Genomic DNA, 27,611 nt, shown 5'->3' on the forward strand with positions numbered 1-27,611 from the left:
GGCTGGCCGGCGGGGATCAGCGCGGCCCGGCCATGTCCGATTATCAGATCTCGGTGGAGGAGTTGAACGACCTTCTGGCTAACGGGAGCGGCTGCTACAGCCTCCCCAGCGCGCACAGCAACGAGGTGGTGCCGCGCATCCACGTGGGGAACGCGTGAGTGCAGCGGGCCGGGGCCGAGGCGGGCGGCTCGCGGGAGGCGAGGCCGGCCGCGGCGGAGGCGGGGGCCCGCGTTTGTGAGCCTGGAGCTCTCGTAGGCCCTGGAGCACAGAGGCTGGGGTAGGCGGGCTGCGAGGCCGTGCAGGGTTGTGGGACGCGGGGCGTTCGCCGAGTCGCCGCCTGAACGGGAGTTTGAGCCGGAGGAAGTCGGGCTGCAGGGCGGAGTCTGCTGGGTCTGCGCGGGCCCCGGGAGGGCCTCCGGAGCCGGCCCCGGCTGTGCGGCCCGGGGGTCTCCAGCTTAAGGGAGCTGCCAGCCGGGAGGCCTGTGGCAGCAGGCTGCCTGGGGCTCCTGCTGGTGCCTGGCATGGCAAACGACGAGGCACAGCTCATAAATGGCATCTGCCAAAATGTTCAGTACCCTGTTGAAGTCCCAAATCTAAGCTAAAATAGAGCTGAAACAGGATTAAAACTAATTAAGTTGCTTAAGAATGAAACACACCTGCTCAGCGCTGGGCTTCTTTTTCTCCTGATATTTCCTACTCTCGCTAACAAGTTGTGGTGATCCACACAGAAGAGGGAGGAGAGACAAGATGCCGTGAGGTATATGTACAATATCATCTGTAGAAGCCCAATCACAACATCAGTGTAATAACTGTATTTGAGATGAGTGGAATAAGCTGGAACATGAAGAACGAGCAACGTAGCAATATGGATATTAGATCTCAGTTTTACCACGTGCAAAATGGCCTAAAGGAATCAAGACTTTAATAGGAGTCACCACCCCTGTCTGTGATTGGTCAAATGAATGTTTCTGCACTCTTAAGTCCTAAAAACCCTCATCCTAATTAAGTATTCATGCACATGATGGGAGCCAGAGCGATACAGGTACGGCTATGATGAAAGCCCTTAAATGGGGAAAAGTGTTCAGGGTTCATCAACAGCACTTCTTTTCTCAGTTGTATGAAGTTTATTCTTTGCACCACGAATATGATTTCAGTTATCTGCTCCAATCCTGTCATGTCCTGCTGGTTCTCTTTCCCCTTTTTGTCCATCTTTGTACACTTTGTCTCTGTGAAATTGGAGACTTTTTGATATGTGTGTAGTATACTGGATCCCTGTTCTTATTTGAAGTTTGTGACTCCTAAAGAAATATAAGTCAAACCCATAGGTTTTCATTAACTTTCTCCTAAGCCAAACCAAATTATGTTTGTCACTGCCAGTTGATGCAGGACATATGCATCTAGAGATAGGACCGAAATTATTATCTCAATGGCCAATCTGATGTCTGACAGCCACCTTCTTCATATTTTTAGCAGTTACCTGTAAGAAATGAAGTCATAGCCTGCAAGGTGATTTGCACAGTAAATAATTTAAAAATAACTTTGAAGATAGTTGACTGCTACAGAGTAGTTTTCATTGTTCAGTAATTGGTTTTAATTATCCAGTATGGAGTTTAATACATTCAGATGCAAGGTTGTCTAGGAATAGAGGATGCATGTGTAAGTTGCAGGATGGAAAATGTCTGTCTAGTGGAAAGCTTTACAACTGAGAAGGGCTTTTTATGTAATAAATGACAACCAAAAATATCTGGAGCACCAGTGCAGTTTGTAGTGTAAGAACAGTTTAACTGTTAGTTGAACTAGCACACAAAATGCAATTTTACCATCAGTGTTTTTAAAAGGATGCTGAAAAATTGTGGAGGACAGCTAGAGGTAAGAAATGACTTTGTGGGTTGAAAAAGCTATTTCACAGTGGGAACAGACAGCCTACTTAATTTATCAAGACTTGGTAGGCAGTAATATCTTTGAAACATCCACAGAGAGTTAAGATAATGGTGAGGTCTAGTTGAATAGATGAATGTCTATTAAGATTCAGTCACTGCAGGGTGAACTTTGATATTGTCAAACTGGAAATAATACTAATTCTTAAGAGGATTTTTTTGTATCAAGTGGGGTTAGGGTATACTGCATTGTCAGTAGCATTTGCTGTATTAGCTGTCATTCTGAAAGACTTTGAAACTGTGCAGATCTGTTCTCACACAGTTTCCAGCTACACGTCCCTCTTCTGTACTCTCCTTGTCTAAAGATAAGGCTGACGAGAGATCTGTTTTTCTGACTTGACTCCTTCTCCTGTGAACTGCTGGGGAAGTGGACCTCCTTTGCACTCAGCCTCTCGGGCTTTGTGCATATGTGGGTCCAACTGTGTGCAAGGCATCAATAAAGCTTTTGCTACTGTGTGCAAGTGTCGTGGTTCAGCCTCTGTCGGCAACCAAGCACCACCCAGCCACTCGCTCACCCTCCCCCCCGGTGGGATGGGGGAGAGAATCTGAAGAGCAAAAGCAAGAAAACTCATGGGTTGAGATAAGAACAGTTCAATAATTGAAATAAAGTAAAATAATAATAATAATTAATAATAATAAACAACGGGGGCGGGGGCGAACAAAACCCAAGGAAAAAAAAACAAGTGATGCAACCGCTCACCACCTGCTGACCGATATCGGCCCAGCCTGTCCCCGAGCAGTGATCGCTACCCCCCGGCCAGCTCCCCCCAGTTTATATACTGGGCATGACGCCATATGGTATGGAATAGCCCTTTGGCCAGTTTGGCTGTGCCCCCTCCCAGCTTCTTGTGCACCTGGCAGAGCATGGGAAGCTGAAAAGCCCTTGACTAGTGTAAGCATTACTCAGCAACAACTAAAACATCACTGTTTTATCAACATTATTCTCAGAGTAAATCCAAAACACAGCACTATAGCAGCTACTGGAAGGAAAATTAACTCTTATCCCAGCTGAAACCAGGACAGCAAGAAATAAGCCATAGCCTTGTTTGGGGCCTGTATTTGCAGTTCATTAGCCTCTCTTGTCCTGCTCTAGCATCTGCACAGAGCTTGGAATACATCTCGTATTTGAAGCTGTCCTGGTGCAGTTCTGATTGGCGCTCACCTCGTGTCTTGGTTTTGGCCTTTGTTGCACACATCTCCTTGCTGAATCTCTGAGGAGTCATTGGAAGCACTTTGCATCGGGCTACAGAAAGTCCAGGAAGGCAATATAGCAGGGGAACAAAGTAACGCGGTTATTTGATCTGACATTCCAACCTCTGCTTTGACGTGGATGGATCAAACCTTTCTGCAATATAGGGCCACATTTATGACTACAAGCGGCAGAGATTTTATAACAATAGGAATTCATGGAGTAGCCACACCTGTAGATTTTTAACATGGGGGGATTGGAATCCCAATACATGGCGTAAAAGCAATTCAATTTGAACAGGAACTCACAGGAAAAAATTAAAATGTCTGAGTGAGAGTCAGAAACTTCTGTTGGAAACCTTTTAGAATATTTTGCATAGGGGTGCTGCTGTCTCTCCTTACGAGTAACTCATCTTTAGATAAAAATGACAATGCAGAGACATTCAGGTGGATGAGATTAAATTGGGTCATAGTGTAGAATAAAAGTTTATCTGTCAAATGACTTCAGGTTACAGGCAGAGCCAATCTTCCATGCAATACATGAAAGTATTAATTAATGAAAACACGGAGGTAAAATGATAAAATAAAATATGTTGAAAAGAATGTTTTTGCATATTACAGTAGACAGTTCTAACCTCTCAAGAAGATTAGATAAGATTGGTGAAGACAAGAGTAAAAATGTAATATCACTAAAACAAGAATTAGGTGACAGACAAGCACAATTATGTATTTTTCAAGCAATAGCAAAATAAGAATTCATTTTCTATTTCTGTACAAGTCAAGATGTGTTTCAGTGTACCATCTTAATCGGTGACCAGGACAGTTGGACAGAATGTGTCTCTATCAGGGTTGCAGATGACACCAAAATGGGGGGAGCAGCCAACGCACTGGAGGGTAGGGCTTTTATTCAGAGCAGCCATGTTTTGCCAGAACATGGCAAAAGCAGTGTTTTGCCAGAAAGCAAGCAGGCTTAGCTTTCTGAACTACTGGCTAAGGGTTGTGGTTTTTTCACAGACTGTTGGAAGCCTGTAGCAATTCAAGCCATGTCTCCAGAACTGTATTTGTTAAAAAGGTTCTGGTTACGAATGCCCAGTCTGAGTTTTCTGTCTGCTTTAATGTGTGTGGGTAACCCATGAAGCAATTCTTTGTTCTTAATGTGCTAGAAGTGCAGGTGTGTTGTCAGGAGTATGAAAGATATTCTCCCAAAATTAATACTAAATTTAGTGACTGTAAGGCAAGAAGTGGTGAGGAAACAATTTTGCATGAACATAACAGTGAAAATTAAAATGTGTTAATGTGCTGGCATTTTTTGCCATTAAGGACTTGGTTTATTTGCTTATAATCCCATATGGCAATACTTTATAGAATCATGTACCCTTAATTGCTGATGCATGGTTCTGTAAGACCTGTATTTTGTGGCTGGTAAAATTGTTCATTTCTGTTCAGAAGAAACACTTCTTACTAGTGTTACTCGCAGGATGAGGAACTCTAAATCTTCCATATTAAGAACAGACAAGATTCTGTGTTTTTTCTTAAGGAAATAGAAGCAGCTGATGTTAGCATCTCTGCTGTTTGAAGGAGCTAGCATTTCAACATTGAACATGATGAAGCTGGAATGAAATGTTAAGGATGGGAGAGATCCAAGGACTGGAAAGGGAGAAAAAATGGCATCCAAATACTCTCTTTTTCACCTCTAGCTGTGCAAGAAAATAATCTATAAAATCTGCAAAAATCATGAGTTTGCTTCCAGGGGAGCCAGTCTGTGTTGCCAGATTCAACCATGATTCCAGGACACAAGTTCCTATTGATCCTGACCACTCTCAGATATATACTGATCTATATACTCTTAGTTAAACCATATACTCACCCCACTAAGCATAGGAACTCACAGCTGAATTAACACTTTTTGTTTTGGCTTTGCACTGTAGGATTTACTTTTGTGTTGCAAGCAGAATTCCCCAGGCACTGATACTTGTGCCCTGGCACAGATGATGTCCTGCCAGATGGAAGATCTGTCAACATTGGTTTGGGTAATGAAGTCTTCACAAATATTTGGCTCATTGCCATAGTTGTTTGGCACAGACAGCACAAAATGTAGAAGCTTCACTCATGCGTAAGGATTCATCTGCTTACACTACAATTTAAGGGGTGAACAGTCATTAGGAGAAAAGGAACGCTCTAGATGTTCATATAGCCTTGAATTACATGAAAATCATGAGTGAATGCACTCAGAGATTCATATAGATACAAACCAAGTAATTTGGGTATTGATTTTAACTTTTTTAGAATCGCTAGGTGTCCAGCCAAAACCCTTAGGTGCATTGCCATCTCTTAGAAACTTGTTCAAAAAGATACTGCACAAATGCTTATCTGGAACTCAGCTTAATATTAAGACTCCTTGTATTTGCAATTTATGACTTGAGCCATAGGGAGATTTTCTAAAAGATTTCTGTTTCCACATCCAGTTAGACACATAGTGAAAGCTGCCTTTAAAAAAACAATAAAGGGATTTATGTCTGTTTAGGCTACCTCTTTTCACAAAATGTGCAGGAACTGTGTTATCTGTCAACTAAAGCTTTCTGTCACATTCTGCTAATCACAGAATCACAGAATCGTATAGGTTGGAAAAGACCTTTAAGATCATCGAGTCCAACCGTAAACCTAACGCTACCAAGACCACCACTAAACCATGTCCCTAAGCACCTCGACCAGCAATGTTTACTGGTGGGCTGAGATTTTACTAGGAGACCACATGGTGCGATAAAACATGGGGTTTTTTTCTTCCCAGGAAAGTGAGGCAAATATCGGGACTGACATACGGAAATAATCAGACTCGGAATGAAAAGTAGTGGTTTTACAACAAAAAGGAGTCAATGGTCTCCTCATATTATTTGATGGTTACCTCCTCTTACTATAGATTGCGTTCCAGTGCACAGGTAGAAATTTCTGCATGATCAGTTGTCTTACTAAGCAGATGGATTGTTTGCCATTGTATAACCTGGAGCTTTTATCAGAGCGTATAGCATTATTACTGGATCTAATTCATTGTCATGGTCAAGCCTGAAAGGCATGATTATTATGTATCATCCTGCTCAGTTGTTCACTAACAGGGTAGTGTGCTCTTTTCGCCACTTAAAGATGGAAGCGGGTGGTTTTGCTACAATTATTTGATAGAACTGAGGAGTTGAAAAGGGCTTAGCTGACCTAAAAGTACTGAATGCTTTCTTAAGAACTTAAGCATCTTAAATATCACTCATCTGGATTCTTTTCCATCTTTTCCATTTTCCATACTGATTTCAACTAAGACACTAAAATTTGTAATACTTGTGTTGAAAACACTGAGTGGCAAAGACTGAATTATATCACTATATTGCTGACCTTTGGATAGCCTTGCCAGATCTTTCCATGACTTCAAAGATGTTGAATAGCACAGGGACAGAGGACTACACCTCACAGGAGTCTTGAGGTGAGACCTTTGAAGATGCAGGAACATTTATTCATAGTTACTTTCTGTCTTCCTGTGGCCTGAGAAGGAGCCGGTGCTGTTTCACAGTGGTTAAAACTGCCCCCTAAAATGTCTGTTTGTCTGGACTGTCTGTTAGTGTAGCCAGTACTGCTTACTTAGCACTGCAACACTGGTAGCTGTTTTTTTGTAACTGGTTTTTAAATTATCTTATGTAGATAACGGTTAATCTTAGAAGTGACTATCCTGGGCTTTCTGTTATCTCCAGTATTTTCTTACTTTGGTCAGAATGTTATGTTCAGAAAGAGTTATAATTTTATGCCATAGTAGGGTGTAACAGATTAAGTTTCACATGTGCTCTGCTCGGTTGTCAGCCAAGAAAGCAGCGTTCTGTCATGCACAAGTAGTGACCATAGCTCTAAATATTTCTGTGAATTTATAATCTGCAGCTAATTCACTTCTGGGCACAGTAATTTTGGCATCTATTAACAGAAAAATTAAAGGTTTTGGTTATCAATACCTTCTGGGGACATCGTAAATTCTGAGATGATTCACCAAGTTCTAATCATTTTCTTGACACTTTTTATCATACAGGTTCATAGCCAAGAACATTATGAGGCTGCAGCGTCTGGGGATAACCCATGTTCTGAATGCAGCAGAGGGGAAGTCATTCATGCATGTGAACACTAATGCAGCGTTCTATGAAGGCACAGGCATCAGATACCATGGCATTAAAGCTAACGATACACAAGAATTTAACCTCAGTCGCTATTTTGAGGAGGCAGCTGATTTTATTGAGAAAGCACTTTCCCAGAAGGATGGTAAGGCAAACTGAAATATCTTTCTACCATGTTTTCTGTGCACTGCATATGTTCCTTAGCAATTTATTTTACTGTTTAAAATGGTTCTTTGCTCAGATTATCAGCTGAACAGTGAAGTCAGGAATGCAGATCAAGGCTCTGGATCAAAGACACCAGAATACACAATAAGACATCTTAATCTTCTGTCTATACATGTAGGTCTCCAGTATATGGCAAATGGAAGTCTGTCACTGTAGGGGTGACTTTGAAAAGTGAAACAGCTGCTGCGTCCTATAGTAGTGCCTTTCTGGGAAGATGTGTTCTTATTTTTCCTTAGAAGTGGTAAATGACATGAAAAAATAAAAAAAAAAAGTTCAGGATCTAAAAGTTGTTTTAGGACACTAGAAGTTATAAATTAAAGGCAGAAGTGATACAAGTAACGCATTGCTGAAGAGTACTCACACAACCTGCTGTATTGGGGTTTTTTCCCAAATGTACGATAAGGATAGAGGCTGTGGCCTTACAATTTTTATTACATTAAGTCATTAAATTATTTTACGTGATGATTACCTCCTTATTCCCTAGGATTGCAGGAAGGCTGGAGATTATATTTGCAATGTTGTTGATTGCCACATTTCTCTACAGTGTGTTTCCTCAGAGCAGAAATCCTAGGACATAGTGCAGTGGGCCAGATGGTGTTTATTGTTGTCTGACTATTTCAGCATACCAGTTATTTCTACACATGCTTAATTTCTTTCTTGCTTCATGACTGAACATGAAAAAGGAGGAATGAGAACTCCAACAATTCTAGAAGTTCTTTCTCTGAAATGGGCAAAAGGGGTACTAGAGCTGTGATGTGCTTTTGACAGATGGAAAGAAATTTTACCTCCAGTTTGGTGGAGTATGAAAAATTCTAAAAATTGAAATGTGACTCTTCCAGTTAGCATTGTGACTCTCTGAAACAGGTTGCAGTAGGAAAGAAGAGTTTAACAGTGCCAGCTGTGCCATGACTGTCCCTACTCAGTTTGATCTAAACAGTTGCAGAGTCAATCTGAATTTACAGCAGCAGTTCTGCTTGCTGATTCTTTCAGTCTTAGTAGTTGTCTAGCATGCCTGTCACTGTTTTCTTACTCTGGTAAACAAAGAGGAACATTTTAGCTGGGTGATGCTGGAGCCAGCGTTAAGATTAACTCGGTACTGAAATTTGATAGTTTTGTTTGACATTGAAGTCTAGAGTAAGAACAGTGAAGAGGGATGCAGTAGTATTTTCCTTCAATTCATTTTAGCGTTGTAGTTGCATGAAGTTCTGGAAGGCACGTCTGGTATACTAAAGGTCTGGAAGGCAGCCCTTAAGATACTGCCTTTCACAGAAGAAGGCTAGAAACCCTTTTGCTTCTGATCGTTTGCAGAGGGGAAGTCAATTCTCTTCCATGTATATGACCAAGAATCTCTAAATCTTGCAAATTTATGGCTACGGGTTCTCAAGAAATGTTGAGAATGAATTCTTTTAGCTGTTTAGCTTGCTACTGATTAGAGATTTGCCTTGAGCTGAGAAGCCTCTGCAGCTCAAGGCAAATGTGGTAATGGGCTTTCTGTCGCTGTGGTTCAAAGCCAGTTGTGATTATGATGAAAATCTGTGTGTATGGTTCATCTGTTCTCCTGTCTCAGAAAAAAATTTACTGTGGAGAGTAGCCTGGGGTCATATCTCCCACTGCATTTGGGAAGGGGAAAATTTTTGTGTCTGGAAAAGCAGGTCAGAGAGGAAGCAGCTGAGAAGCAATAAAATTGAGTTAGATTTCTCAAAGGGAGCAGTGGCCTGCTTTATTATTGTTGGATACCTACCTACAGGATTTACCCATGTCGTGGGTTAACCCTGGCTGGAGGCCAGGTGCACACCAAAGCCGCTTTATCACTCCCCTCCTCAGCTGGACAGGGGGAGAAAAATAGGACGAAAGGCTTGTGGGTCAAGAAAAGGCCAGGGAGATCACTCAGCAATTACTGTCACGGGCAAAACAGACTCGTCTTGGGGAAATTAATTTAATTTATTACCAATCAAATCAGAGTAGGATAATGAGAAATAAATCCAAATCTTAAAACACCTTTCCCCCACCCCTCCCTTCTTCCTGGGTTCAGCTTCACTCCTGATTTTCTCTACCTCCTCCCCCCGAGCAGCACAAGGGGACGGGGAATGGGGATTGCGGTCAGTTCATCACATGTTGTCTTTGCTGCTCCGTCCGCCTCACTCTCCTCCCCTGCTCCAGCGTGGCATCCCACCCACGGGAGATAGTCCTCCATGAACTTCTCCAGCATGGGTCCTTCCCATGGGGTGCCGTCTTTCAGGAACAGACTGCTCCACCGTGGGTCCCCCGTGGGGTCACAAGTCCTGCCAGCAAACCTGCTCCAGCTTGGGCTCCTCTCTCCACGGTCCTGCCAGGAGCCTTCTCCAGCGCGGGCTCTCCTCAGGGTCACAGCCTCCTTCAGGCATCCACCTGCTCCACCGTGGACCTCCACGGGCTGCAGTGGATATCTGCTCCACCATGGACCTCCATGGGCTGCAGTGGATATCTGCTCCACCGTGGACCCCCATGGGCTGCAGTGGATATCTGCTCCACCGTGGACCCCCATGGGCTGCAGGGGGACAGCCTGCCTCACCATGGTCTTCACCACAGGCTGCAGGGGAATCTCTGCTCCAGCACCTGGAGCACCTCCTCCCCATCTTTCTTCACTGACCTTGGTGTCTGCAGAGTTGTTCCTCTCACATATTCTAACTCCTCTCTCCCAGCTGCTGTTGCACAGCAGGTTTTTCCCCCTTCTTAAATATGTTACCACAGAGGCACTGCTGCCATCACTGATGGGCTCAGCTTTGGCCAGTGGTGGGTCTGTCTTGGAGCCGGCTGGCGCTGGCTCTATCAGACATAGGCAAAGCTTCTGGCATCTTCTCACAGAAGCCACCACTGTAGCCCCTCCCCAGCACTACCAGAACTTTGCCACGCAAACCCAATACAACCCAACAAATACGTAGAATGAGTTTCCTCATCAGTAGCTGGAAGCATATTATTGGTGTTGGCATAGGTGTGATTAGATGTTTCTGGTTCTTGTTGCTGCACAGTCAGCAGTTTCATTTACTTGAGTGTTAATGTGGCTTCATAAATAGCCAGAGAAACAGCCAGGTATGATCCAACATGGAGTTAGCATAGGAATTGGCAGCAATGCAGCAAAAAGGCTGGATATCTTTGAAGAGATGCAATATATGACAAACAGCATATTTCTCTGTCTTCAGTGTATTTTAAACTTTGCATCATTTATTTGTGCTCTTTGGTACTGGTCATCTTTAGGGGCAAGGCTTATTCTAAACCACAAAAGGTCAGAGAAATGTAGTAAATAAACACAGTTTAACTCTTTATAATATAGTAGCAAATATGCAGCCATTTTTTTCTGCATTATCCTTGATGACAGACTGTGTAGCTACTAACAGAGTGATAGCACCTTTCTTCCAAGTTCTATATGTCTACTGTGGCATTCAGAATTTATATTTCTCAAGCTGCTGAAGGACTAATATTATTATGCTTTACATCCTAGCTATTTCATGTTGCTTTTCAAACATATATTCCAGCATAACCCAAATTATGACCTGTCTTCCCTGCAGGACAAGTGTTTGTGCATTGCCGTGAGGGCTACAGCCGTTCTCCTACACTGGTCATCGCCTACCTCATGCTTCGCCAGAATATGGATGTCAAGTCTGCATTGAGCACTGTCCGGCAGAAGCGAGAGATTGGCCCCAATGATGGCTTTCTAAGGCAGCTTTGCCAGCTCAATGAGCAATTAGTGAAGGAGGGCAAACTGAAGCCCTAGAACAGAGCACCGAAGTATTTTTTGAAGTTTCTCAAACCATCAGAGGATGTCTTAGGTGCTTTAGATTCCCAAACCCCAACCACCAAGCTAAATCACATAATGTGAAGAAGACAGAATTCCTGCTCTTGTCTAGTGAAAGTATCTTTCTCGAACTCTGGTTCTGTCTTTCAAGATGGCACAAAATTGTGTCACTGTTCGGAGCTGTTGCAATAAAGAGGTGGTTTTAGAGGGGTAACTCCAGTGATAACAGCTATCTTCACATGTATTTCAGAGCCCCCTGCAGACTCTGTAACATACGTGGCTTGCATTGACATTGAGTGTGATTCATTTAAGCCTTGTCTTGTATCCCACCAGAGCACCGTTTTCTGAGAGCCCCAACACATCTGTTCGCTCACTCTTAATTGAAGTACTGTATTTTCTAAAGCTTCTTTTTCATGCACACAGGTGCCTAAAGTTTGAGTACACTCAAGGAGCTTCAAGGAATGGAGAAGCATATATACAAATGCACAGATGCACTCGCTTGTAAAATGAAGTGTATGCAGTGTTGTGTTCAGTGTGGATTTATGCAATACACAGTGTGTCATAGTAAAGCCATTCAGAGCCCAATCTTGATGCACACTGTATTTCTAAGAATATTTGTACCTCTTGCTGTTGTGATTGACATGAAATAGTCTGATATTAAATGCTCTTTTATTTTTGTTTTGAAGTCATACTAGAAAAAAAGTCAAGCAAACGTTGAGGAAAAAATTTGAGCAAGGAAGAAATAATGTCTGTATTTAGGAGTGCTTGTACTGGATGTACGATAAAGTCTTAAGTATCAGAATATGATGGCTCCCAAGGCTTGTATTGAATTACAGTGTCTCTCTCCCTTCTTTACTATCGCTGTTTAGTAACATAGGATGGAATGAGTACATATGCAGATTACTTCCAGTACGGCAGCGCAGGTATGCTTACAAAGCAGTTTGCAGAAGTACACTCTTGACTTCTTGGATTGCCTGCATGGTATCATTAAATGGAAATGAGCATTGTTACATACCACATGGAATAGGAAACATTTCCTTTCTATTAAAATAAATGATGTCTTGATTCTGTTTGACATACAGATGAAATGAGTCATTGCAATGTTGGGAGAGGGAGCTTTGTTTACAGTATGCCTGACTTAGTGTGTAAATCTGAGTTATAGCACTGTATTAACACAAAGGATCTCCCACTGCAAACTCGGAGTTGTTGGTTAAACTAACAGAACCTGAGGTGTATGTGTTCCCTTTTTATCTGTGCTTTAATGTAGTTCTAGATTGAAATTCTTAACACTATTTTAAACAGAAACACTGTTGTATTAGTAACACGTGTAAGCCCAGATCTAGTTTTGTATATTCAGTTCACTAATCAAAAATCACAAAGGATGTACATTGTTTTACTTCTCGTTGTTGGGGTTGTGTGGTTTGGGGGGGTGGAAATGGCGGGGGGGAGTTCTATATAGCTAGATAACTTTCTTGAAATTAAACTCCAGAAGTTATTCTGGTTGAAGACCAGGCTTATTTCTGTTTCCTTGCACAGGATGGGAACTGCCAAATCAAGTAGCCTTTTCTCTTTTGTGTCCTTTAAAGGGACAACTGGGGAACACTCTACATAGTGTTTCCTTTCATCCCCTCCAGTCAGTCAGCGTTCAGAGCTTGCGTTGCATGGGGAGGGTTCAGTAATAAGGAGCAGTAGTCGGTTTCATTGGCTAACTACACACCTCTCCCCTTTCTCCCCTTCTATCAGTATTAAATGAACTGCTTCTTCAGAATTCTTGGTTACTAATTCCATGCGTTGTAGCTTGGGGAACAGGAATACTGGCCTTATCTTTTCTACTATACTGACTCTTTCATACTGCAGTCTTACTTATAAATCATCCTTTTAAAATTTGTACTATGGGCATAGATTTTTTCTTTCTATCTCCTCTCACACCATGTATTCATAATACCTATCTGCACTACAAGAAAAAAATGGAGATTCATGTGCATGCACTTTGTCTTTGACCTGTTACTTAGAACTCAAAAATTCCAGTCCATTAAAGAGCTAAGAAACCATTAGACATTAGATTTTTATTACTCTTTCGTAGATTGTAAGAAGGCTAATAGTTGTCAGATTAAAAACAGAATGGATTATTAAAATTGAGTCTGTTTACCTTATGGTGATGTTTTTGTATTTGTCAGTATCAAGAAATACTGACAAATCAAGACATACAGGAATTTGTTCTTATATTCAAGATGTTCCTTTAATTCATAGGACACTGCTCACTTCTAGTGGTAACTTCAGTGGTACTCTGGCCCATTTATCTCAGTATAACAAAACTGATTTAACAAAAGTTCTGTAATATGAGGGTGGAGAGGAATAAATAAGACAATGCTATAAATTGATTTTAAAAATTGAGCTCTAAGACGGTATATCTTATTTTGAGTGACTCAGTAATGAAACCATTTCTAGCTCTGCTTTTAGAGTAGGCTAAAAATAGTTAGAATGTCAGACCACTGCTCCATTAATGGATCATACCCTTCCTCTTTTAGTCTTATCTTGCTGTTTAAGTACGGTAATGTTGCAAATTCCTCTGCCTATTTTAGCTGGCCAAGAAGAGCTCATATGCCTCTAATCCATAATGATATGCTGTATACTTCTAAATTTCTCTTTCTGATTGTAGAAGGAAAGATTGTATAAAAACAAGAATGAGAGCTTTCTTTCCATGTAATATGAAATTGAGAAAGTAGTGGAAGAAATACACCTTTTTTTTCTTCTGAAATTACTGCACACCTGCCCCTTGCTGTGAGATGTTCCTTCCAAGCATTCTAATTGGGGAAGATATTTTTTAAAACAACTATTTGTTGCAAATAGCAACACTACATTTTTTGAGTTGAAACCTCTTGGTTATAGCTAAAACAGTGTGATCTGGATTTACATTAATATGTTTATCCTGAATAGCAGCGTGGTACTTTTTGTGTAGATAGCACTCTGGAGAAGGGATGGGTTCTCTGTAAAATATGCATCTATCATAGAATAATGATATCTACCATGTCAAACCCAGCACAATGAAAAAAAAGCAAAAGCTTGGGGTTTTTGTACTTAAGAGTTAGTGAAGTTGGAGGAGGGGAAGAGTAGAGGCAAGAAGCTGTTAGCATTTTATAGCAAGGAACAAAGAAGAAAGTCCAGATTGATAAAATGATTATATATGTAAAACTAAATTCACCTTCTACTCATGCTGAACTAAATCTTTCTCAGCCATTGCATAAGTACAGGAGAGAAGTTTGTAACTAAAAATTAAGATTCAAAGCAAAAATAACATTTTCTGAGTGCTTTCTTCATCCTTTGGTCCTGCAGCTGAGACTACTATGTTGACAACAAGTGGTGTATCTGGCATGGTACTCTGAACCATAGGTGCTGTCAGAAAGTACTACATGAGTGAATGTTGCAGTATGTCACTGCTCAAAAGTGAACATTTCTTGAAGTTATTTCAAACTTAGAATTAATAGCATCCAAATGCAGGACTAGCAGCCACAGTATGTTGTATTGTAATTCCTTTTTTTGGATGTTGAGCCTGTGTTAGTATTGGACATGTTTTTCTGCTACAACATGAGTATGCGTGGCTTACCTCTTTTGGTGATGTGAGAATTAATTAATCTTCATAAAAGGCTTTGAAGATGAAAAGCACTGTGTATAAGAACACTACATGCTCTCTGAGTTGGAAAACAAACTTGTGTCAAATATATCTTCCTCCTGCTGAGCAAAGGAGAACAGCAGAAAGGATATTTGCAATGTTTGTTTTCATCATTTAAATATGTTTACTGAGCTGTCTTCTGTTTTCATCATTTAAATATTTTAATTGAGCTGTCTTCTGTTGTCCAGAACTAATTAAATCTCTGATGCTAGAACTAGAAGCAGGATTTTCTCGCTTCTTTTTTTAAATTAGTTCTGCTAGTTTACTATAATGGTTTTAGCACAGAGGGACTATCTAATGGAATCTCACTTAGTATAGCACAGAGGTTTCTTCTAAAATTACTTTCTGGGCTTCGCCAATGAGTAAAACTGAAAATAGAACAGGCCTGAGAGGTATCTTCTAAGGACTTGTTTGTGAGAATTAGTGTCCTATTCATTTCTTCTATTCTGCAAATAAATCCTGGAAATGCAGATTGTGTGAGTAATTCAAGTAAGTGTTGGAGGTTTGTTTTTTATTATTTTAATTCCAGTATGCCAAGGTCGCTGGCTAGCTGACTCACCAGATGGAGCTGTAGGCTTGTTATTCTTCACTGGATAGTCATCATTCCATCCCTGAACAATGCTGTTGTGGGAATCTAAAGTATTCTTGTCTTATCGCTGAAAAAGGCAAGCCACCAGATGATTTATCAGTGCATTTGCTGGTCTCTGGTGGGAGAATACTAAGATTCCATTTATTCTTGGCTACTTGGAGGAGATCACATCAAAGCATTCAGATTGATATATTCACAAGGTAGTATGTGACCCAGCAAAATTCTTATGAGACAGATAAAAGTTGCTTGGGCAAGGGTGGCTTAGCAGCATCTTAGAAAAAGAACTGTTTGAGAAGCAAACAAGTTCTTGAACATGTCAGAAACTGAATTCCTGGGCAGTGTGTAAATTATGAGCCATTGTCCACGGATAAGCTTAAATTGCACACGTATGTCTTAGGGCCTGGGTAGGTGACAGAACACCCCTTGGCCCAGGTGTGGGCAGAGGGGAGTGCATAGTGGGCACCAGAAGTTAGAAGTGACAGAGCTGATCCCAGAAACTGGTTTATATGTGCCTGCCTTCATAGTACAGTGTTGCAATGCAGGCACATCAGGACAGAAGTCAGTCCAGAAAGCAGCAGCAACGCATTCAGGCTAAGTATATGATGCCAATTTACTCCGTGTACCTGCTCCCCTAATATGTCTGATTCCTTCTTAGCATGGCTAAGGGTGGTGTTTTTTCAGCTCAGAAAATAGCATCCCAGTTCTAAATATAGAGGATCCAAACTCAGTTCCACCCTGGTGGGGGAGGGTTCATTCTGAAAGTGTCCTTGATATGTCCTTTTTTTCCCCTGTGCTTCATTAACAGTGCAAAAATCAATTATTTGGGGGGGGCTGCAGCCCAGACCATGTCTGCTTTGTTGCAGAAAGTACCGTGAGCAGGCAGGCAGCTACAGGATGTGGAAGAATGTTTTTGTAGTTAAGGAATCTGAATGTCTATGGGATTTGGATTCTTTACTTGCCTCTATTAGGCTGCCCTCCTAGCTTGCGGATGAGACGTTTTAAGCCAGAGGCTAAATATAGCTTCTGATTTTTACTTTCATAGATTTTTTGGTATTATTTCTCCCAGTGGGTAATACAGATAAATGTTAAGACAGTTAACAGAGGGAATTGTTTAAGTACTTAGAGAAGCTACACCAAGAAAATTTTTATGTTTTATGTGACGATTACTGTAAATGTGGTTCTCTGTAGCAGGCCTACACTGACTGTTAGAAATATTCTCGACAAAAAGCTTTTGGAAATATTCTCGAGGCAGACATTACGGAAGAGAAATCAACAGAAACTGAGCTTTGATAGATACAATTCTGAAGGCATTTAAATAGGGGAGTGAATAGGTAGTAATGGTTCAGTGATTACCAGTACTCAATTTTCTTGCTCTCCTGTTCTGCTTTTCCACTGTACTCCATGGTCACTCTCACATATTCCATACTCACAAGCTGTGATCTCACTTTGGACAAGGTCACTGTTGGTGAACACTACTACAACATGGTATTCCTATCTGACAAAGATAATACCAAGTTAAAAATCTTTGTTTAGTTCCTGGTCATCCTTCCCAACTTGTTCAGTTTAAAAAAAAATTTAAAAAAGCAAACACAACCCCACAGCATTTTATTCCTTTGAGAGCCCTTAGAAGATCACGTGTCAGTATTTCCAAAGAAAAGAAAAAATAGCTGTATTGTAAGGCCTGAAAGCAGAGCTTGACATCATTGTACACAATTTCAAGTATAACTTAATCATGGTAGTCTAGCCTGTTCTTTGAAGGAAAAAAAAAACAAACCCCAAACAAACCAACTAACCAACCAACCAAAATCTGCAAGGAAGGTGGTTCCAGAGCTTTCCAAGCTGGTGTCTGTCTTTTCTTCTGAATCCTTTTTATTTGGTGGGCAATCATGTGATGCCCCTGGGAAGCTGTGTATCCCTTGCCATTGAATAGCTTTCAGCTGTAGCTCTAAGCCAGAAATAGACTTACTCATAAGTGAGAAAAATTATGCTTAGAAAAACATTGGCAATGGCTGAGTGTTTGGGTTTCCTGTATTTGTGAGACCATCATTAACTACTTCGAGTAAAGGAGGCAGTTATGAATGAAAGATAATCAGTGGTGGTGGTGGTGGTGGTGGTGGTGGTGGTGGTGGTGGTGGTGGTGGTGGTGGTGGTGGTGCTGCTGCTGCTGCTGCTGCTGCTGCTGCTGCTGCTGCTTATAGGGAAAAAGGAATCAGCACATCTGAGGCAAATTATGTGACAACAGTCTGTATTAAAGAATGAAATCCTCACTGGCTGTGGAGAAAAAAAATTCTTGTAAAAAGAAAATAGTATATTGTATCCCTCCATAAAAACAGAGTAATTTCTGAGATGGTAGGATGCATAAGATGTGGGCTGGAGGAAAGGGAACAGACAGTAAGGGCACACAGTTGTATGCAACACAGTCCATGGTTGCTTTTAGAGGTTCTTTGGAATATTTGGAAAGGAGGGCTCTTCTGAGAATGCAAATCTCTATAATTTTGGGCAGAGAGAAAGGGTAGGAGAGAAAGCGTGTCACAATGTATTTCAGATGCTATTCTTTTAGGAAAGGACCACTGTACAGCGCAGGTAGGCTAAAGCTTGTGAAACTCAGTACCACTAGTGCATCTGCTGTGTGTGTTTCTGTGTGTAAGACTGAAAAGGTAAACTGTCCTCAGGTCGTTGCTTAAATCTGTTATTTATTGTCAAGATCACACCAAGGGAGAATACACCTCCACTTTAAATTTGGTGACACCTGTTTTCCGTGCCAGGTCAGGGGGATTGTCAGAATGGAATGCAAGCCTTAGGTAATGAGTCTTAACAGTAGTAGGGAAAAGTCAGACAGTGAATCACTTTTGAATCTCTTCTACATTAAATATTTTCATGAGGACGTATGCGACAAATATTGCAGTAACACACATGGGTGTCCCTCTACTGCTTTAAGCAAACATTTTACTTTCAGTAGCTAGGATGAGCTCAATGTAGTATCTAACCTTACTAAAAGCTGAGATGCATTCCAATTAATGTATTTAGCCTGACATCATTTGCAAATAACTTGAAAGTGTTTGTGGTCTTGAGACAAAGAAATAATGCAACTATCACCACTATCATAATGTTTTTGCAAGGAAGATGAATACCATAGATGAGATTTTAAAACTTGACACATTAATACATCTTGGGCATAGGTGCCCTAGACATAAGGTCATCAATTCTCTCTTTTTGCTGGTTGCATCATGAATGGAAATCAGTCTGGTCATGTTCTTGTGTTTAAAATAAACAAATGTCCTATATTCAACACTTGCACAGAATGTCAGCAGAAGTAGTAGTATGCAATGACTTTAAAGCAAATGCAAATGCTTTTTTTAAAAAAAGTGATAAAAATGTGAGAAAGAGCACATCAAAAAGCATGATGTACAACATGGTGGCTGTTTACCCCAACTAACATATTCTAAGTATCCTATTTTTTAAGGAAAACTAGACAAAACAACTTCTCATTTTGAAAAGAAGCTCTTTCCTGTTTCTTTCAGTACATTCGTGAAACAAAATGTAGAGGTCCTTGTTTTGTAAAGGAAAAAAAAGCTACCCTCCCCCCCCCCCAATCATTTGCCTGCAGAGACAGAAAAGCGTAACTACTGAGCTCCAGTTTCTAGATTTGCTGACTTTATACCGGGGGCGGGGGGGAAGTGGAAGAACAACAGTAAAAATAAAAAGTCTGAAAAACCTTTGGAAAAGGCAATAGCCAAAGATTCAAATATGGAGGTAGAAGCAGGTTTTAATTATAACATTGTTAGAAAAAACTGCAGAAAGACTTGTCAGGTTGCAATTCATCCTAGTCTTGTCAATCACCATTGTTGCCAGGCACAAAAATGAAGCGCATATGAGAAGTTTTTACATAGAAGTTGTATAATATTGTCACTAACCCACCCCCACACACCCATTTTATTTCACACTGACAAAAGCTGAGATGAATGAGTTGTTGTCTGGCCCTTCCCACTTTGTATAGTCATTGGCTGGCTTGGTTCTAAAAAGGATTTAAAAAAGGGGAATAATGTGCCTTTGCCTGGGATCTGAGACTGTCAGGGTGCTGAAAAGCTAATCTGTGAGCTGCCACCATGCAGATCTCTTGGGCTGTGTGCTCTATCTGTGTCTTAGTACAAATTGCATTTCGATCTGTGGAAGGGTGGCAAATGTTTAAAAATGATGCCACAGAAATCATTCCTGAGATGACTGAAAATACAGAAACACCGATGGAGCAGACTTTCAGCAACAACAACACAATGAACCAGGCAAAGCATGGAGGAAGACACATACAACAAGCTCCAGACCCTAACGGTAAGGAAAATAACATCATTATTACTGTTTTGGACCCTAACAGACAGTTTGTAAAAGAACACTTGTTATCATATATGTTTATTTATTAAGACCTTTAGGTGTGGACCTAGTGGTGTAAGTGATAGGGAGTTACATCTACTATTGAAGAAGTATCAGTGTAAATGTTAGAAGGGATATACCGGAGTTTACTGATGTAAAATATGGTCTATCCTTCCAACAATCCTTAGCTACTACAATACGCATTCCTATTCTGCCCAGCTGCTCTCTGCAGACACAACTGCAATACATAAAACCTGTAGAAGATACTACTTAAATTTCTCTGTGTTTTGTGCTTGCAAGCACTGTGAGGAAATATCACAAGTCATCTTTCTCTCTTTGATGTTAGGATGGGGCAGTGGGTTGACAGTGGAGATAATAATATAAATTCTTAATGTTTAGAAAGAGTCACACTAGTGATGTCTAAGCTCATACAGCAAAAATGGCACATGGAGGTTGCATTCAGCTAGATGAGAGAAGTGTGCTGCTCACTGTGCTTTGCCAACAGCCAGATTTTCAGCCAGATTCCAGCAGCCAAAAAAGCTTTTATGAACAGTTAAAGCACTCCCAAGGGGAATTAATGCCCAAATGAATTGGAGGGGACTCTCTTTTGCAGAAGTGTGCAATCTTGGAATCAGTTTGGCTGCTTCAACAGCACTGACATACTTCATAATATATTGTCACTGCATTTGGCCAAATGTCTAACATTAGCAACGATGCAAAACACAAGCTTTGTGGGGAGAGATGGAAGATGGGAAGTTAGCACCAGACAGAGAAAGGTACTTTAAAGAAGTGTTCTACTGGCAAATGGGGCAAACTTGGTCCTCCAGACTGACACATTTGGCTACCAAATGCATGTTAGCAAGAAGTCAAACTTACAGTTTCCACTATTGTGCATTGCAGCTCTGAGCTAGCCTTCTTTTTCCGGGACAACTGGAAGGGAACTGTTTTTCTGCTGCAACTGTCGGTTAAGGTGTTTAAAACCATAGCATTAACAATATTTTACAAGAAAAAAAAATGAAGTTCTGTTTTTGAGAGTGTGACTGCATAAGGGTCTTAAATACCTTAATTTTTTAGCCTCTTACTACTCTGACATCAACTGGGGGGGAATCTGTCCCACCGATATGTGCATTTTTTTTGAAGTGGAAAGGACATTTACTTAAGAAACAGAGAGTGAAGGAGACTGGGCAGTTATTCAAGATATAAAATGGTCTTGCATACTTATTTTAACATCTTTAACACAAGGAATCAAAATGATGATCCAAAGTGGCCAGACCTTCCCAGGACACATGAAGTTGCACCAGACCATTAATAATTTTGCAGTATGTGGAACCTGCACACATACAGGACAGGACATATATGCACAGAAAATAAACCTATATAGCTGAGGCAAATGCCTGTATATTTAACTGTATCTGCCTATGTGCTATGGTGGTACAATACGCCTGATTCAGAGCATTATTTTTTACATAGACAGACATCATTTTCTTAAAAGCTATAGGAACTTGGGAGGATTAGACTCTGTGCACATGGTGTTCAGTTGTCAGCATTTTTGCCACAGCATAATGACAAGGATTGTTTCATTTCATTAATGCAGTCCTTGAAACCTGAGCACTAAAAATCATGTTTCTGTACGTCACAGGAAAAACAAAAATTAAAATGTCTGTACAAATATTGTTCTATCACTAATGACTCAGGGTCAGAGTTCTCTTTTGATGTACTAAGGAGGGAACCACCTTGTGCACAGCAAGAAGAATGGACCTAACAGACACAACCTTCTCTTTGTAAGCTGACCTTTGAGGATATCCACCACAAGTAGTGTTCCTGAGTTAAAACTATCCTTTTGACTAAGAGAAGAACATTAACATGTGCTTATCTAGATTAAGGTATTTGATAAACACCTTCAAAAATCAAATTCTTTGTCTTCCAAACAAGTCAATTAGCCAAGCATGTCACTTGGCAAAAGAGACGCCTTCGGAAAAAGTGTGTTCCTACAATTGGAAAGTTTTTCTAAATCCTTAATGCAAAAAAAATCTTGTGTTTCCTAATGTTTCATTTGCCTATAGCTATCCATTGAGAAAAAGGGGGGAAAAAACCCACTGTAAGGTTCCTAATCAGCCAGAAGATGCCTCTAACTGTCTGAAGGAAATTATGCGGGACATGTGGATTATCACAGAGAGCAGTAAACTTGGGAAACGTAATGCCTGAAGAGTGGGAATTCCTTAGCCCTCTTGTTACCTGCTCATTTCCCTAACGTGGAACACGTTATGCTAGTTAAAAATCACTTAAGGAACACTTTCTTTGTTGCAAAAGAATTTAAATCTGGAGTCGACCTCTGAAGTCAATAAACTAGAGCAATGGGGGAAGGTTTTGCCCAAAGGTAAATGAAGCCAGGAGAATCCCATCAAAATTTCCCATGAAGTAACTGCTGCTGCTGGGGTTACACTTCAGAAGTTCCACTGCCCACCTGCACAACCCTGACATGGAATTTACTTAGTGGCAAGAGAAGGATTTTATTCATCCATTTGTACCTTGTTGTTTAAGGGTCTCATAACTAGAGTAGCCAAATATTCAGAAGCTGCACGAGTGAATCTTTGGAGATACTGTTCCCCAATTCTGCCATTCGGGATGTCCAACTTGTATCTAGCTCAGAGCTACATATCTGCTATGGAAACAAAGAAGTGCTTTCTCAAGGATGGGGAAGAAAGTTGTCAGTAATTAATGTGTTTCTTGTTTGCAGATGCTTCCGACTTTAGCTGTAGAGAAATGCGAACCACCCGCTATGTCACGGAGGGGCCTTGCCGCAGCATCAAGCCTGTCAAGGAGCTGGTCTGCTCTGGTCAGTGTGTGCCCTCACACCTCCTTCCCAACTCTATTGGCAGAGGGAAGTGGTGGCGTCAGAATGCCCTGGATTATCGCTGCATTCCTGCTCACACTCGCACGCAGCGCATCCAGATGGCTTGTCCCGAGGAAGAGACTCGGACTTACAAATTCCGAGCTGTCACGTCCTGCAAATGCAAGCGCTACACTCGCTACCACAACCAGTCTGAGCTGAAGGACTTTGGAAAGGAAACTGTCAGGCCTCAGAAGAACAAGAAGCCCCGTCTCTCCAGAGCCAGGAGCAGCAAATCTAACCAGCATGAGTTAGAAAATGCTTATTAGAAGGTGGCTCTGAGTGGTAACAGCCTAGAAGCTCTGGATATTTTACAAAACATCACATGGCACTCACAGGCCACAGCATGGCGTTCTGACTGCAGTAGGTTCCAATTCCTTCTGCTAAGCTGGGTCAAAGGCTCACATAGTCAAAAATCTATCAGATTATAGCAGTTATGGTCTGATAAGAGAATGAGAGAAACTGAGCTGGAGGTAGCAACATCTAAATTCAGTCTGAGAGGAGAGGTACACCTTGGAGATTCACGTGAGGTCATGTGGCTTGTACAAGCAGGAAGGCAGAGGAAAGTGAAGCTGTTCTGGTGACAATCACACTTTGTTAGAAGTCATTCTACTCGCTTTATGTGAAAAGAACACTGAGATCCCTTTCCCACTTTTATAAGTGCCATGATGCAGGACAAGCATGCGATTAGGGAAGCACCAGGAGAGTTACCACTCTCTGGATGAGTTGTAGAAAGTTAGTGATAGCAAGGATTTCAACAGTTATGGTGACTGAAGTCAAATCGTTGGGAAATTAACATCCTGTCAGCTGTCCTCATGCCCCAGCTGTTTCCTCTAAAACACAAAAATCAAAATATGACACTCATGTTCTCAAAAAAAAAGTAAAAGTGTGACAAATCTATTTCATACTTTTAATTAAAAGACTGTAGGATCAACCGATTCAAAACTGAGATTTGACAACTAAAACCATATTTGTTTTAGGGACTAGGATTTGTTTTAGGAACAATTAAATTCTAAGTGGAGCACATTTATGAAATGGATGCTTCTCTCAAACCAGATAACCTCACTGATGTTTGTCCTGTAAACAGCTAACTATATGCATAATTTAACATAAAAGATACTGATTATTCCTTATTTCCTAGAACACAATTGACTTTAGTATGAGCTTAGATATATCAATTTACATTTTCTGTTCTGTAGAGTTTGGATTATCTGGCCACACACTTCGTAGTGCTAAGACTGTGCAAGCCAAGTTCCAGGAGTAAGATGCTGCTTCTGCATTAAAAGTGAGCCTCTGCTAATTTTAAAGTCATTAATTCCTCTAGAAAAGTCTTTGGTATGTGCAACTTTGGTAAGTCTTTAGTTTGACAGCAACTTTCCTTTACTTAGCTTCTCAACATTCAGACTGATGTTTGTGTTTTTACATTAAAGAATATTATTAGAAAGTGAATTGTCACATGCTGTATATATCCTGTAGAAGTGCTAAGCCTAGTATCGGATGAACACAGTTTGGGATGACAACAGTTCCTCACTGTTCTTATTTTCTATGTAGAGTTTATGCTGAAATCATATAAACTATGGAAATTCGCAATGTTGATAGATTTTGCAATTATTTTATGTGGAACCAGAACCTAGAGAGAAAAGGTATTGTTTCAGAGAGTGAATTACGTATTTATTTTTTTCTCAGAAATTATTTATGCAATGTTTTTCCTTGTAGAGAATGAGAAGTAATACTGCTTTAAAAATATTAGTCTGTTATTTTTAATTTTAAATACATTGTTAATAAAGTAGAAATAATGATTAATTATAGGAAGACTCATTGATTTTTAGCTCTAGTATAAAGCTGATTTGCTGCAAAGCCAGTGAATTACAGAACAGTCAGGGTGTTGACTCCAGTTTCTGTGATAGAGAGTGTCAGGGTCCTTAATTCTCCATCAACAACCCACAATCTCTAAAGAAACTCCATCCTGGAACTTCTTGCTCCAATGCACAACATTTCTCATGGCAAAAATCTTCCTGGGCAGATGTGGAGCTCAGAACTCATTTCTACTTCCCCTGGGGAAGAAAAATTCATCTGATTTCAGTTTCCCTCCTACTCCCAGTGACATTTCCTGATTCATATGTTCACAACCTGATAAAGCCACCAAAGAAAACAAGAAGTCTGTGAACTGTCAATCAAGATTTCTCTGCTGAAATCTGATTGCTTCAGATTTCTCTCATTGAAAAAAAAGAAGTGTGGAATCCCTTTGCAAGTGCTGCCAAGCGACAGTTAAACTTTTTAACAATTTAATATTGTAGACCTATGCCCATTTTAATTTATAAGGCCATGTTCTTTAAGAAACAAAGACATTTTCCAATGAAGTTGGGGGAAACGGAGCTTGGACTGCACATAGCGTGCAGATCTTTCAATATAGCTGTAAAGATGAACAGCTATTTCAAGGCAGCCACTAGATAAGGTGTCCTTTCACTACTCTTATTTGATACTTCATATAAAAACCTAATACAAACAGTTGTCATACCTGTAACAACATTTTCCAGACTTATCTTTGATGTTAGGAATTTGGCATTTGGGGCATAATTTTCGGAAATCAACATGAACACCTGCAAGTGCTTCTTAAGTAAGAAAAGTCGTTCAGTTCCTCTGAAAAGCTATTCCACAGTCTCACTGGCATCTAAAGTTACTGGAATATTGTTTTTAAAATATTGACTGTGATAAGCAAGTGAAAGAGATTTAGTCCACTTTATCTGAGACTTCATGCTGGATTCCAGGCAGTTCAGAAGTACAGGGCCTGCTGCAGGTGAACCAGTAAGATCTTTGTCCCAAATGTTTCACCTTAAAGATGTCCTCTTCCAAAAAAAACCCCAGTCCTCCCACACAGTTCTCTTCTACCAAAAGTGCAAAAGCTTCCTGCTTTTAAGCTGCCATTCAGAATCTTGCTGTTTTCAGACTTACAATGTAGAGATTGGTTCTTTGCATTTTATAAAAGCTTTTACAAGAATACCAATGGACAGGGACTCCTGAGGCACTTACACTACTGTATTTCCTCTCAACGCCCATCCTGTTTACAGTTGCTTCTGACTGGTTTCTTACCACAGGCTAAAAGTGGATTAGATGAGCAGTCTGCAGATATGCTTAGTCTTCTGTAATCTTACTCCCGAAACAGTCCCCTCCAGCCACCTCTTTTGCAATTTATGTTATCAGGAGAGGAACAGGAAATAGTAGTGTTCTGCAAACAGCGGGAAAAATAAAAATGTGGGATGTTTCACAGAGGTAGGCTGCTACATTCCACGCACCCACTCCCCCACCCCCTGTGGGTTCTTTTCAAACAGAGCATTTGGGTTTATTTATTTATTTATTTATGCGCGCTCCCTTTTTTGGTTTTTAAATCTCTAATAAAGGTTTACATTATTTTAGCCTCAGATTAGTACATATTACTTACAGGCTCTAGAACAAGACAGACATTTAGAGAGTGACTTACTGGTCTAATGCACTATGTCAGTATTTGCTGAAAGCATTATTTGTGACTTGAGGGACATGGTGTACAGAGGAGATGCCATCTCTAACTGAGGGTTTGAGAATGAGTGTCTGCAGGAAGTTTCAGTTTGTCTTTCACACAAAATCTATACGCTTCCAATTTTCTCCAAAGAAAAAAGCTTGATACTGTACACAGAGAAAATAACTGAAAACAGAGCCACTTTATAGATTGTCCTTACATCAGTGAAACGTTACTGGAAACAAGACATAACATGGGACAGGCTCTTTCAGAGTAACAAATACTCCAAAGGGGCCTTCTAATGGGCAGAGACCTACTGTGCACTCCTTTTAAACAAGCATTAAATAGTTTTTCTTCAGGACTATAAACTCTTCAGGCAAGAGTGAATTTCTTCATTGTAATGTTTGCAATAAAATAGCACATTGGTACATAATTTAGGTGCTACTGAACTATAAGTGGTAGCAGGTCACTGAATTTACCTTCGCTTGGCTGGAGACAGCTGCCTGTCAGCAAGTGAACAACTGTCATAATGGGTAGTCCAGAGAAAAACAATCAAGTTGCTTTTTTCAGACAGGATTCATGATTTCTCCAAATCAGCTTTGAACATTCATTTGTCCCCCATTTTCATTTCCAGCTTGTGCAGACAACGAACCATGGCGCATTCTCTACGCTATCCTCACTGACTTACAATAAATAGTCAGTGTGCTTACTTTATTTCTTTTTCTGGCAAAAATACAATTCTGCTGTTATTCAGTGAAAGATAAACTTACAGGCAGCACAAACAGCCTGCTGGTAGCCGCAAGGTCCCAAAGATTTTGCATGAGGTTCAACTTTTTAATTACAAATTGCACAATAAAGAACATAACTTTATCCAGTGAGGCCCTAGGCCCAGAAAACACATTTTGTGTGTGTTCTGCAAATGTGGTTGAGAAAGTCAGCATCATGAAATATGGAAGGAATAAACATGTATTTTTTTAGCCATATGACATCAGCTTATAATTAGCTTGTTTCACTCAAATTAGTGCAGTATATGGGCGCACAGAACAACTTTTCTATAGTAAACAGGCTCAAAAGTCTTAAATTAACATAGAACATATTTATATGTAGCTTTAGTTTGGTTTGAACATACTGTGCAGCTGTAACCTGAAATTTGAATAGACTGAAACTCCGCTTGATAGGCAAGTAATGGAAGTCCACCTTTAAAATAACTCACAGTTTAAAATAAAGCCAGTACAAGTTGCAGAACTTGCAACAAACACAGCTGATGTTATTCAGTTATACAAAACAGTGCAACTGCTCCCCTTTCAGTCTTAGAGCCATGAAAGGCCAATTCCGCACAAGGT

General features: G+C 40.5%; 2 protein-coding genes across 2 annotated transcripts; both read left to right on the forward strand.

The window, feature by feature from the left end:
• Positions 1-20: 20 nt before the first annotated feature.
• On the forward strand, positions 21-12,645 carry DUSP3 (dual specificity phosphatase 3). Its single transcript, XM_072885524.1, has 3 exons — positions 21-154; positions 7,183-7,409; positions 11,035-12,645. Exons 1-3 carry the CDS (start codon positions 33-35, stop codon positions 11,238-11,240), a joined length of 555 nt encoding a protein of 184 aa, XP_072741625.1. The 5' UTR covers positions 21-32; the 3' UTR covers positions 11,241-12,645.
• A 5,114-nt stretch (positions 12,646-17,759) lies between these two features.
• SOST (sclerostin) lies at positions 17,760-24,515 on the forward strand. The gene is made up of 2 exons (XM_072886148.1): positions 17,760-19,846; positions 22,623-24,515. The coding sequence occupies exons 1-2, from the start codon at positions 19,627-19,629 to the stop codon at positions 23,042-23,044; spliced, it is 642 nt and encodes a 213-aa protein (XP_072742249.1). The 5' UTR covers positions 17,760-19,626; the 3' UTR covers positions 23,045-24,515.
• Positions 24,516-27,611: the final 3,096 nt, after the last annotated feature.

This window comes from Ciconia boyciana, chromosome 22, assembly GCF_034638445.1.
Source record: "Ciconia boyciana chromosome 22, ASM3463844v1, whole genome shotgun sequence".
Classification (NCBI taxonomy): Eukaryota; Metazoa; Chordata; class Aves; order Ciconiiformes; family Ciconiidae; genus Ciconia; species Ciconia boyciana.